Below are 13,253 nucleotides of genomic sequence, written 5' to 3' on the forward strand. Positions count from 1 at the left end.
CTGGTGAGATGGCTCAGTGGGTAAGAGCACCCGACTGCTCTTCCGAAGGTCCAGAGTTCAAATCCCAGCAACCACATGGTGGCTCATAACCATCTGTAATAGGATCTGATTCCCTCTTCTGGTGTGCATGAAGACAGCTACAGTGTATTCATACACATAAAATAAGTAAATGAATTTAATAAAAAGAAAGAGAGAGAGAGACAGAGACAGAGACAGAGGCAGAGGCAGAGACTGGGGGCAGGAAAGCAAGCCCTAGTTGGTCTCCCTGGCCAGTTAACACAGTGCTCGATATTCAGTATTGAGTGTGTCTTACTCAGGATGCGAAGGGCAAGGAGCTCACGCCGCACACAACCTGCTCTTTGTCCCCTGGAGGGCGGTCCCTAGGTGCTTGGACTGGAGGTAATATTGGTTTGACTTTACAAAGAGAGTTGGTCATTGTGAGGAAGGAGGCAGTAGCCACGACATGCACAAAACCCTCATCTGTAACCTTCCTGGTTCACAGGCCACGGGGTGAGCTCAGACTTTTCTTTTCCTCCCTTGGCAGCTCAGCACCTACGTCACATTACAGTGAAGCCACTCTGTAAATTCTGGTACCTTCTCCAGCACCCTCCATCCCATAGCAGCCTGTGGGACGCCTCCAGGAATTCTTAGGGTTCCAAGGGGGGGGCATCATTTGAAAAATGACTGCTCCAGGATAAAGTGTGTGGACCTTAGGTGTCAGCCAGATCCAAGTTCAAAAACCAGCCACGATGATAGTTGGTGCCAAGCAACTATCTACTGTGGCTACTGTGGCTACTGTGCTTTCTTCAGCAGCCTCAGATGCCGATGCCGGATGCCTCAGTCTTGCAAGGCCTCCACTGAGCAGGACAATGTAAATGTAATGCCAATGTAAAAAAGCTCACTGCTGGTGCCCACAGCAGGCGTCCAGTAAGTGCGAGTGCTTGCATGATTTTGTTGGACATTTCCATGAAATGTTTTGACAGCAAAGGCTATCTCCTCAGACATTTCCCCCTCCATCCTATTGTCTGCATGGCAAGGGCTCTTCTCTCTCAAATTGCTCACGCACTCATCCCCCCCCCCACACACACACCCCCAGGCACTTTGCTCTGATGCTCTGACAGTGGCTCAGGGCTGTATTTACCTTGGCTGAGCTAGGATGTTTCTGGAAAAGAAACCCCAGCTGAGCCCTCACAATCAGCCCATCACCTGCCAGCCAGTTGGCTGTACAGCATGCTGGGCAAGCAACCAGGGGTACCCGCAGAGTGGAGCTGGCCAGGCTTGTCAGAACAGCATTTAGGCAGCTGGGGCCAACTGGGGAAGTGCTGCTCAAAGGGTCTCCCAATCACCCCTGTCAGCGAGGGTTACAAAAACACCCAGAATGTGTTTTAGATCCCAGCTATTTAAAACGCTCCCGGAACAGCAGCAGCAAAGTCACTAAGAAGCACTGCTACAAGGGCAGAGCTCTGCTGGGCGTGGTGGCGCACGCCTTTAATGCTTGGGAGGCAGAGGCAGGCAGATCTTTGAGTTCGAGGCTAGCCTGGTCTACAGAGTGAGTTCTGTGACAGACGGGGTTTCAGGAGGCTGAGGTAGATAGATTTCTGTGAGTTCAGGGGAGTCTAGGCTACACATTAAGTTTCATGCTGGCCAAGACTACACTGTGAGATCCTGTCTCCAAATAAATAAATAAATAGCCACATATGGAGGGCTTACTGTATAATCTTAGTACTTGGGAAGCTGAGGCAGGAAGGTTGCCACCAGCTCAAGGCCAGCGTAAGCTACAGAGTGCGGACAGCCAGAGCTGAAGAGGGAAACTCTTAAATAAACTAGAAAAGAAAGAAAGTGGGGGAGGCAAGAGAGTGCATCGCCCTGGGTTAACCCCAGACCTGCAGAATCGGAGCCTGCATCTGCACAAGACCCTCAGTGGTACTGACTCTGGCTACTTATGCTGGAAAGGTTTTTTAAAAGGCAGATTTAAAAAAAAAAAAAAAAAAAAAAAAGGTTTTGCCAACACATCGCCCATCCTTAAGGAGATGGTGGCTGAGACCTAGCCAGTGAAGCATGAAACAGAACTGACCTTCTTGTTTGGACTCTGCCACTCATTAGATGTGTGACCTGAGGCAGATGGCTTCCTCTGTCCATTCTGGATCTGAGCTAGCCGGATGGCTCAGTGGGTAAAGGCACTGAGCCAGAGATGGACGTTCTATTCCCAAGAACCATATAGAGGAAGGAGGAATTCCGTTCCCAAAAGCACATTTGTGACCCTTGCACACTTGTGATGGCATGTGTGTGCTTGCGCACATGCGCGCGTGAGCACACCCCCACACACCCCACATACACACACACACACACACACACACACACACACACACCAGTAACCAAAAGAAAGAAATGCTTGCCAGTGAGGTGGATGGGGCAGAGACCTGCACTCAGGAAAGGTTCAGTTAACATTATCTCCTATTTTCCTCTCACCTCAGCTGTGCACTTGATAAGGAACTCTGTATAATGTAACACTGATGGGACCTTACAGAATGGGGCAGTCCTTAGCAGAGATTCATGGAAGTTCTTGAATGACTAGCTAGACTACCACAAGAGCAAGCTATTGAAGGTGAAACCACCCTGTGCTTTCTCTCTGGGTGATGGTGGCGCACACTTTTTTTTTTAAAACCTTTATTTATTATATGTAATTACACACATAGCTGTCTTCAGACACTCCAGAAGAGGGCGTCAGGTCTTGTTACAGATGGTTATGAGCCACCATGTGGTTGCTGGGATTTGAACTCAGAACCTTTGGAAGAGCAGTCGGGTGCTCTTACCCACTGAGCCATCTCACCAGCCCAGTGGTGCACACTTTTAACCCCAAGACTCCGAAGGCAGAGGCAGGTGGATCTCTTGAGTTCGAGGCCAGCCTGGTCTACAGAGTAAGTTCCAGGACAGCCAAGGATACACAGAGAAACCCTGTCTCAAAACCAAGGTGGACAGCTCCTAAGAAATGACAAAAGAGGGGCTGGAGAGATGGCTCAGCAGTATCGTCTGCTCTTCCAGAGGTCCTGAGTTCAATTCCCAGCAACCATCTGTAATGGAATCTGATGCCCTCTTCTGGTGTGTCTGAAGGCAGCTACAGTGTACTATATACATAAAATAATTAAAGAAATGACAAATTAAATAAAACAGGCTTTAATGGTAAATGTAGTGTTCCTAACCATCACTTTAAAAAGCTTCATAATGATCTTATTTTGTTTTTGAGACAGTCTCTGTATATGCCTAGGCTGGCCTTCAGCTCCCAGGAATGTTCCTGCCTCAGCCTCACAAGGATTGGGATTCCAAGTGTGAACCCCTGCACCCTACTATTGTCTTTTTACTGGCCATTTGTGGCTTCTGTGTTTGCACTATGGTGACCTCATTGCCTCATCTTCCATACAATGGGTTGCAAGCAAGCAAGCAAGCGTGTATGTGTGTGTGTGTGTGTGTGTGTGTGTGTGTGTGTGTGTGTGTGTGGGAAGGTGCTGTGGGTAAGAGTGCTTCCTACAAAAGCAAGAGGATCTGAGTTCAAGTCCTCCCACCCCAACCACGTAAAATCGGGGCACGGACATGCATGCTGGCTATCAGTGCTGAGAAGCAGAGATGGCTGGATCCTGTTAGCCTAGCCCAACGGCAAGCTCCAAGCTTAGTGAGGGACCTTGCCTCGAAGACGGGCGATCAGCAGCCCTGGCTAAATGTTGCTTGGGGCAGAACTGAGTGTAAAATGGACACAGACTATGGGGAGACACAGACGGTCCCTCACACAAGGCGCTGTGGAGTGAACACCAGGACAACAGAGCAGAGGTCCTTAGAGGCCCCTGAGTCCATCCTGGGATTGGGTCTTCTCTCTAACACCACTGGAGATCTGGGGGTGGTGAGCCCCTTTTTCTTCAGGGGCAGGCAGGGATCACAAGTGACAGACAGCCTGGCTCTAAAGCGTCAGAGGAAGGCAAGCAACACAAACACGTACGCGTCCTGCAGTGTGGGTGCCAGGAGACATGAGGCAAAAATGAGAGTGTTCGTTAGGCTCATCACAGCTCTGTGGCTGTCAGAAAACAGCCACATCTAGAGCAGTCTCTGCACAGGAAGTACCCTGAGTCTCCCTCCACGTTGCTAGGGGTCAGGATCCGCGTCTCTTCACTGTCCCATCTATGGTCTCCTGGTCCCTCCTGTTTCTAGAGAGCCACCTGAAAAGGGAGCCACGTGTCAGCCTGCAAGCGTCGCAGAGGCCTGGCTCTGGTCCCTAGCTGTCATGGGTTTCCATTAGCAGCTGCTTTCCCGCCTCCATCCTTGGCAGAAGCTCTCCTGACTCACCCCAGCCCACGGTAGGGAGGAGCCTTCCCCTCAGGGGCTGCGCTTGAGTCAGGGACCCACTGTAGCCTTGAACCCCTGGTTTATTTGTGTCCAGGTGCCAGCCACTCCAGTCCACTAAGGACAGGAGACTCTTTCCTGGTGTGGCATCTGAAGTCCCTTCCAGATAGACTTCATGGTAAGGCTTCATCCTCCAATCTCACCTCTTGGGCGGAGCTGGGAACGACTGCACAGAAGTTCCTTCTCCCAGAGGGCCTTGTTCTGTAGTGTGGCCTCTTTTTTAAAATTAACTAATTGTTTACTTTTTTGTTTGTATGTTTGTTTGATTGATTGATTGATTGATTGATTAGACACAGAGTTTCTCTGTGTAGCCCTGGCTGTCCTGGAACTCACTCTGTAGACCAAACTGTCTTCGAACTCAGAGATCCACCTGCCTCTACCTCTCAAGTAATGGATTAAAGGTGTGTGTCACCACACCCAGCTGCAGTGTGGCCTCTTGGTGTGTGGCTGTCAAGGGGGTCATGAGGCCTCCGATGGTAGAAGTCTTATGCTCAAGAATTGCCACAATGGTGCTTCAAAAACCTGGCATTCTGGCTGTTACCCTGACATTTATTTATTTTCAGGAAACTGGGGACAAGATCTACAACTTACTATGTAGTCCAAACTGGCTTTGAACTAGTGGTAATCCTCCTGCCTCTTCCTCCAAGTGTTGGGATCAAAAGCATGCACCACCACACTATCCTATTTATTTTCTGGGTTTTTTTTTTTTTTTTTTTTGGAGGGGGGGATGGGTGGGGGGAGTTCGAGACAGGGTTTCTCTGTGTAGCTCTGGTTGTCTTGTAACTCACTCTATAGACCAGGCTGGCCTCGAACTCAGAAATCTGCCTGCCTCTGCCTCCCAAGTGCTGGGATTAAAGGCATGTGCCACCATTGCCTGGCTATGTTCTGTTTTGAGACAAGCTTTCATTAAGCTGCCCGTGCGAGCTGGGAAATTATACTGTAACCCACTTAGGCTTTGAATTTCCTACCTCAATCTTCTGAGTAACTAGACCAGGTCTGGCTGCCATTATAAACCTGCTTGGCGAGACTGGAGAGATGGCTCAGAGGTTAAGAACACATACTGTTCTTCCAGAGGACCATGTGGGGTTCTTAACCTGTCACCCATTTACACCTGCCTGCCTCTCACTCCAGTTCCAGGGGATCTGACACTCCCTGCCGGCTTCGGAGGCACCTGCACATTTGTGCCATATACTTACACAGACACTGAACACAAGAACTCTGGCCAGACGTAGGCACTTTCCCTACCCCCTCTTCCCCTACACCCACAGCCCCCCCCCACACACACACACGAGACAAGGTCAGAATAAAGGTGACATTAAACTTCATTTTTTTTTTTTTTGAGACAAAACTTGCTGTGTAGGCCAAGCAATCCTCCTGCCTCAGTCTCCTAGGCGCTATGTTGCACCAAATTTCTTAGGGATTGGGAAGCAGGGGTGCATGTATGTGCTGAGATGTGGGGCTCATTAGGTACCAGGCTGGCCTTGAGTTCTTGGCCATGATCCTGCTCGGCCTCCCAAGTGCTGGGATTATAGATGTGAGACACTGCGCTCGTGGTTACAGCAGAACCCTTCGCGGTGACGTTAGAAGAAAACGGTGAGATGCCTTCAAGCTTTGAAAGGAAAATTACCTTTTTAATTTATAAGTCTACATCCAGTGAAACCACCGATCAAAAGGGAGAGCAGAATAAACGAATTTTCAGACATGCACATCCTTAGAAGAGTCTTTCTTGAGAGGCAGCCTCTGTCAGCCGACTTAACTGCCATAGAATCCAGCAGGAGAGGGAGGACACAGGGTCGAGGGACCAGGGCTCCAACACCCCAGAGACAGAGGAGGTGGAAGCACAAGCTGGCAGCTGTGGAGCTGGGGGAGCAGTCCGCCATGGAAGGGCACGATATGTTTCTATTTGTTATTGGACATTGACAGCAAGGTCTTATGTAGCCCAGGCTGTCCTTGTACTTACTATGTGGTCAAAGATGCCCTTGAACCTCAGGTCCTCCTACTTGTTTCTCTAGAGAGCTGAGATTACAAGGATGCACCACCACACCCAGTTTATGCAGTCCTGGGGATCAAACCCAGGCTTAATGAATGCTAAGTAAGTGTCCTACCAACTGAACTACAGCCCCCGTGCCCTGATGGCAAATTTGACCACACTGAAAATTACACTTGAAGCTAAGGGGAGGCATATAAGAAGGGATTAGCACAGAGAACTGAGCAGGCAGGGCCAGGGAGACAGCAAGGATCCCAGAAAAAAGCCAACAAGAAACAGGTGGAGAGACAGTGACTAAGTACGTTTCCCAAAAGGTCTGATGATCCGAGCTTGATCCCTGGGACCCACACGGTGGAAGGGGAGAACTGACTTCTGAGAGTTGTCCTCTGACCTCCACACACGTGCTACACAGTACATGCTCCCCTGTACCAACACAGATGTAAGTAAATAAATTTAAAAAAATAATAATAATGTAAGGAACAAGACATTACCCCACTTGGATCACGTGATGGTGCATGAGTTGAGAAAGAAAGGTGGAGAAGAAAGTTCTTGGGAAAGCATCAAAGCCGAGTCCTCTATCACCACAGACAAGAAGCAGATAATGTCCAAAGCCCGTCCAGTGCTGGGTCTCGTGGCCCATACCTTTAGGCCTAGCACTTAGGAGGCAGCCTGATCAAATGGATCTCTTTAAGTTCAAGAACAGCTTGGTCTATATAGCGAGTTCAAGGCCAGTCAAAGCTGTATTGTGAAAACCCTGTCTCAAAACCAACTAACCAAAGCTCACTCATTAAAGGAGCTAAAGAGACAGAATAACTGGAAAACAACAAAGCAGAGGTACCCTGCTGTGTGAAGGTTGAGGAGGGTAGGGAGGGCAACCTGGGACGGCTGGGTTTATTCTTCTATGCTTCCAGAACTATAGAAGTCTATGCTAGTCCAGTACTAGAACATGGGCGGATACTGCCCACGCTGACCCTGGACTCCAGAGCTCTCATCATCCTCTCTCCTTGGTTTTGTGCTCAGCTGGGACCACAGGCACCGGCAGCCCATATCCCACCACCTCTATAACATAGCCTGATGATTGAACGCTTCTGAAAGTTCTGTGGAAAAAAAGAAATGGATGCCGCGCTGGGCGTGGTGGTGCACGCCTTTAATCCCAGTACTCGGGAGGCAGAGGCAGGCAGATTTCTGAGTTCGAGGCCAGCCTGGTCTACAGAGTGAGTTCCAGGACAGCCAGGGCTATACAGAGAAACCCTGTCTCAAAACAAACAAACAAAAAGAAATGGATGCAGCGAAGGAAGTTCACCCTCTCATTGCTGCTTCTGTTTTCTGTTCTGTAGCTTTTGTGCATCCTGAGCCTGCACCTTTCCCTTCCCTCCCCACCACACACTCAGCATTCGCTCACACTCATCCCAGACACAAGCCTCCGGAAGTGGCTAACCATGGGCCTGTGGACATGATATGCAAAATTCCTCAGCCTCAGGTGCACAGTGCCTCCAACTCTCTCAGGCTGCAGAGGCCCTTTAGCTTCCAGAGTCACCTCCCCCCAGAGAGCTTCCTGCCCCCAGGTTCAGGACCTTGTACCTCAGTGACACGTGGACTGGTTTCTCCTCCACTCCAACCACCTCAGGATGCCTCTGTCCTTAACCTTTAGGGCCCCAGAGTCTAAAGAGGCAGAAAGGTACCCTGGCAGCTTCGGGGTAATTATACCACCTTCAGCTTTCTCTTCTCTAAGGCAGGGCGGAGTTCAGAGCCAGCACTGTATCTCCTGGAGCAAATTATGTCATCTCTCCTGGCAGAGGCCGGCAGCCTACGACTCTGAGATGCTTTGATCCTACGATCCAGCCTGGAGCTGGCTTGTCTCCTCTTCTCTGGGATCCTATCCATTCCACGCTCCCACATCTGACACGGAGGCAGGCTCCGGCTCCCCTCTCCCTCTGCACTCACCACCACCCGAGTCCTGTTGTCCGGAAGTGTGTCGATGGCCAGGGAGTCCCCACCCAGGTCCTGGCTTAGCTGAATCTTGCCTGGCTTCAACACCTGCTCGGCGGGGCTCTCTCGGGGTCTCCGGCTCCAGCCTGGACTGGTCCTCTTGGCAGTCCACGCAGAACCTTGACCTTCATTGTGACCTGGGAGGAGGGACAGAACACTTGAGTGGTGGTGGTCCTGAGGAAGGATTTGAGAAGGGGTCTGCCTTCTGCAGAAGCCTCAACACTACACCATCATTAGTTCTGGGGATACTCGATAACCAGGACAGCAGCTTCACAACATAGACTGAGAGCCACACGTCTCATATCATGCTCAGAAACATGCACACGCAATACTAAAGCCACTCGACCGCCCACAGTGGACGATGTATGTCTGGCAAACCAGAATCAGGTTCAGGGGTTAAAGGCACTGGGGTTGGAACTCAGAGCTTCCCATGTGCCAGGCTCTACCACTGACCTGCATGCCCGACAAGACAATGTCCTACTTTCTATCTCTTCGTCTTTTGAATACTCCGTACATCTCATACAAGGGAAAGCATACACTCTATCTCTTGTTGTGGTTGGTTTGTTTCACTTAGCACATTGTCATCAGGGTTCAGCCGTGTTCTTTCTGCAGACTGAATGGTGTTCCCTGCTGTAGCACCTTTTGCTGAGACTCGGAGCAGGTCTTCTGGAATCCCAGCTAGTACCTTCGTCCACTGAGACACCACGCCCGGACAGTTTTTATTCTTAGCGGTGCCTGAGGCTTCCTAGCTCTTAATGGACTCATCGAGTTAGGTTCTTTTCCAAGGCCTTGGTAGTAGCCATTCTAATCAATGGACAGAAAGTGCTACATGCTTGCAGTTGGTTTTGACTTGCATTTCTCTACTGACACACTGTTTCGTATGCTAGCGACTGTTCATTTTTCTTTGGAAAACTGTTTAAGCCTTTGGCCCATTTTAAACCTGTTGGCTTGTTGGCCTGGATCTTTGTTCTGGAAACTACGTAGCGGCATCTCTTCTCTCTACCTAGTAGACCCAGTTACACCCCACTCTCCTTCCCTCCCCCACTGGCTCTGACAGCTGAGAGTCCTGGATTTTAACAGAAACTTCTTGGAAACAAATTGTTCTCCCTCCCTAGCTTGATTTGGTTTGCTTGTTTTGAAACTGGATTTCAATAATTAGTCCTGGCTGGCTTGGAACTTGCTATGTAAATGAGGCTGCTCTTAAATCGCAGAGATCTGCCTGTATCTGCCCTTAAGGTGTTAGGGTTAAAGGTGTGTGTTGTCACACCCGGCCCCCTTGTCCCGCTGAAGGGCAGAGTTTTAGCGCCATCACTATTTCAAGCTTTGACCTTAGGCAAATCACTTTCCTTGTGTAACCAGGGACCCAGAAGCCAGCTAGGACAGCACAGAGGTTTTCATCTCAAATGCCATCTCCCATTAATTAGCGGCAGCCAGAAGCACTCTAGACAGGAATCCCAAAGCCTCATCTGTGTGTAGCAGCAGCGATTGTCACAATCGATTAGTAATGTCTGTCATGAGCACAGGACTGGCAAGTGGCCGCACAGAGGCAGGTCTCCCAAGCATACAGCTCTCTTGGGGCCGATAAACTAATTCTAAATGATCCTGAAAAGCATCCTTCTTCAGTTCAGAGAGATGGGTTCTCAAGGCTGTGGCCAAATTCCTATTCCCAAAGGAGTGACATTCTAATTGTCACTCCTGCCCTGGATATATGAAAGGCACAGACCACCCTGCCTGTGACCTTCATCAACTTTGGGTCCTAGGTCAGATACTCCTCTCCTCGTCACCTCTGATACCACCAGCCTTGCTCACCAAAACTCTTCTAGTGGGTCTCCCTGCCCAAGCCCCCCTCCCTGAGGCCACTTTGTGCCCTCTCCCAGGGAGACCTGTGCTCCTCAGGCCTCTCTCTCTCTCCTCAGAATGCCTGGCAAACAGTAAGCGCTCAATCACTGCTTAATTGAGGACACGACACTAGGGGATAGCTCTCTGGTAGCAGCAAGGACAGAGATTGAAACAGGGCTTGGCTGGACCAGGCCTGAGGCCCAGCCAGGATGCTGCTGCAGGGTTCTGATTTGTCATTAGACATTTTATCCAATTAAGTCATTCTTGGCTGCAGATGCCTGCTGGACTCTTGCCGGGCCCCTCTCACGTCTCTGCCCCTAATCATAACCAGATGCTCCTGGAGTATATGGGCAGAGGGGCAGCTCTGACCTCTTCCCCGAGCTATCTACCGAATGACTGAAAGCCCAGCACTGGGTGGCAGCTGTCGACCACTCAGCCCCACACAAGCTGCCCCGGCGGCCTCCTCAGCAAGGCCACAGCTGTTTGTGGCAGGTCTGTTTGTAGTGAGTTGGGTGGCCTTCTCCCCAAGTCCTTCTGCAAATACCCCCAAGGGCAGGGCAGGAGCTAGGACTGGAAAGCCACACAGGCAGGCCAAGTGGAGGACAGGCAGGAAGTACCACGGACTTGGACTGACCTTGGAGAGGGATGTTGGATAGGGAGGGAGGAGGCCCACAGGATGGCAGTGAAAAGCATCCGGGCTCCCCGTTCCAGCCCACCACCCCTAAGCTAGGACCTGGCAGTCTTTCCTCTTGAAGCTGCAGCTTCTCTGTGTAGCAATCACACCAATAACAGGGCTAATTCCGGTACTGAGTAAAAACCATTGAGGCATCCCAACCATCTGGGAGTAGGGGTCTGAGTTCTATGCGTGATGACGGAGTAAGAGCGGAGGAGGCTCAGAACTAGGAATCCCCAGAAGTGCCTCTCCAGCTTCAGCATGTCTGTGCTTCTAGTTGGATGAGCAAGATGTCACCTCTTAGTTTGTGCCAGGAGCCAGTGCAGCTGGTTGGTCACATAGGCGCAGGACCACATAGATGTCTGGGCACACAGCCTTGAAGCCTAATGGAAGTCACAGCCTAACAGATTTACATGGAGGGCATGCCTGGGCACCCCTGGGCGCCCTTGGCGCTGATTCTGCCTCCCTGTTCCCATTCCATCCTTGGCCTCAAGAACAGAGACTAAACCGTCACTCAGGGCTATACCATCTAATGGCATGGTGTGACAGCAGTGGATCCAGGAGACAAAGCCACTCTCAGTGGGCACTAGTCTTTCATCCCCATGCCAATCAACCCCAAGAGATGGGCACTAGCTTTAGATCCGTTTTATAAAACAAGACTAACAACCTGCTTCTGGCTCACCCACTCATTCCACGGCAGGACTGGAACTCAGGCCGGCCGGCTTCAGTCTGGTAGAACCATAGAGCGCAGTGCAGTACGGCCAAGCGTAGCAGCACTCCCTTAAACTCAGCACTCAGGAGGCAGAGGTAGGCAGAGCTCTGTGAGTTCAAGGCCAGCTTGGCCTACAGAGCTAGTTTTGGGTCAGCCAGGGCTGTGTATAGAGGAGTACAAGGATCCTGCTCCCATCCCCTGATCTGGCACAGCCCTACTGCAGTGTGAGCAGGGCTGAGGAGGAGCTGGGTTGCACCACCCCGGGGCCTGACCCAACTCAAGCTAACCATACTGCCGCCATATTGTTCTGGCTACTGATGCTTTCTCTGGTTATCCATTTCACCTTCCACCTTGCATGCCCTAGAGCCAGTTACCCACCACACACTCAAGCTAGAGCAAAGCCGCATACAAGACCCATATGATCCATCACTCCTGCGTCCCTCTCACTGCACTTCTGCAGCTGATCTGAGGGCGCTTATGGCCAGGCTCTGCTTTCTCTTCCTCTCCCATCCCTCCTGGCCCTCTAGGACTGTGATCCAGCCACCACAGATTCACAATGTCTTCTCAGCCAAGAACGCCGTGCTCCTAAATAACCCTCTTCTCCATGAGTTTTTATTCATCCTTCAAATCTGACAAGATGCCATTGCTTCAAAGAGTTTCCCTGACACTTCTCTCCCCCTCACCCAGACGCCAGGGGCACCACCCAAGCCGGCCTCCTGGACTGTCATGCTCTTGGTCACCTCGGCATCTAGAATTCTGGGTACTGCAAGGACCAGTGTTCAGGAGGCACCAGTGAGTGGAGGGGGTGGGAGGAGGGGAAAACCCAGCACCCAGCCTCTAGGACTGAGACCCTCCCTCGGGCACAGCCCCGCTGGAGACCCTCACTGTTCTATCACAGCACTGACAGAACAAGGGTTTGCCACCAAGCTGGAGTCCCAACCTTGAACCAGAATGCCACAATTTACAGACCCTCCGGAAGCCTCCGTCTCTGACAGACAAGATGAGGTGAGAACAGTTCTATCAGTTGCTAGGTTGAACCTTCAGCAAACCAACTACACAAAGCAGTCAGCAAGACCAACCTCCCTCCGCAGCGCTCGCTGGGGGGGGGGGGGGGGTTGTAGCTCAGTTGGTAGAGTGCTCACCTCGCATGTCACCTAGCATGCTCAAAGCTCTGGGTTCAATTCTCCAGGGCTCTATTAACATGACATAATGGCGTTATGCCTGGAATCCCATTACCCAGTACTGTCGAATGGAGGCGGGAAGATCAGTAAGTCAAGGTCATCCTCAGTTACAAGTGAGTTCAAAGCCAGCCTGGGCTATATGACACTGTGCCTCCACGTCCTGGTCTTTGCTTCATACAAGGTCACACAAGGTTGTCCTAAACTTAACAAATCCTACCTCCTGGTATAAAGCCCCTCCTGGTGAGACCCTGCCCCTCACCTTGGAGATTAAAAGTGTGCACAAGAAAGAGGGACACAAGCGGGGCATGGTAGTGCACACCTTTAATCCCAGAGCTCGGGAGACAGAGGAAAGCGGATTTCTGAGTTCGAGGCCAGCCTGGTCTACAAAGTGAGTTCTAGGACAGCCAGGGCTACACAGAGAAACCTGTCTTGGGAAAGAGAGAGAGAGAGAGAGAGAGAGAGAGAGAGAGAGAGAGAGAGAGA

General features: G+C 50.9%; 1 protein-coding gene across 1 annotated transcript in view; it reads right to left on the reverse strand.

The window, feature by feature from the left end:
- Plxdc1 (plexin domain containing 1) overlaps window positions 1–13,253 on the reverse strand; it is a 55,640-nt gene that overhangs the window by 39,470 nt on the left and 2,917 nt on the right. The window contains exon 2 of the mRNA XM_021212842.1: window positions 8,321–8,502. Coding sequence (XP_021068501.1) covers window positions 8,321–8,502 — 182 coding nt within the window. The remainder of the gene's footprint in view (window positions 1–8,320; window positions 8,503–13,253) is intronic.

Source organism: Mus pahari, chromosome 14 (assembly GCF_900095145.1).
Source record: "Mus pahari chromosome 14, PAHARI_EIJ_v1.1, whole genome shotgun sequence".
Lineage (NCBI taxonomy): Eukaryota > Metazoa > Chordata > Mammalia > Rodentia > Muridae > Mus > Mus pahari.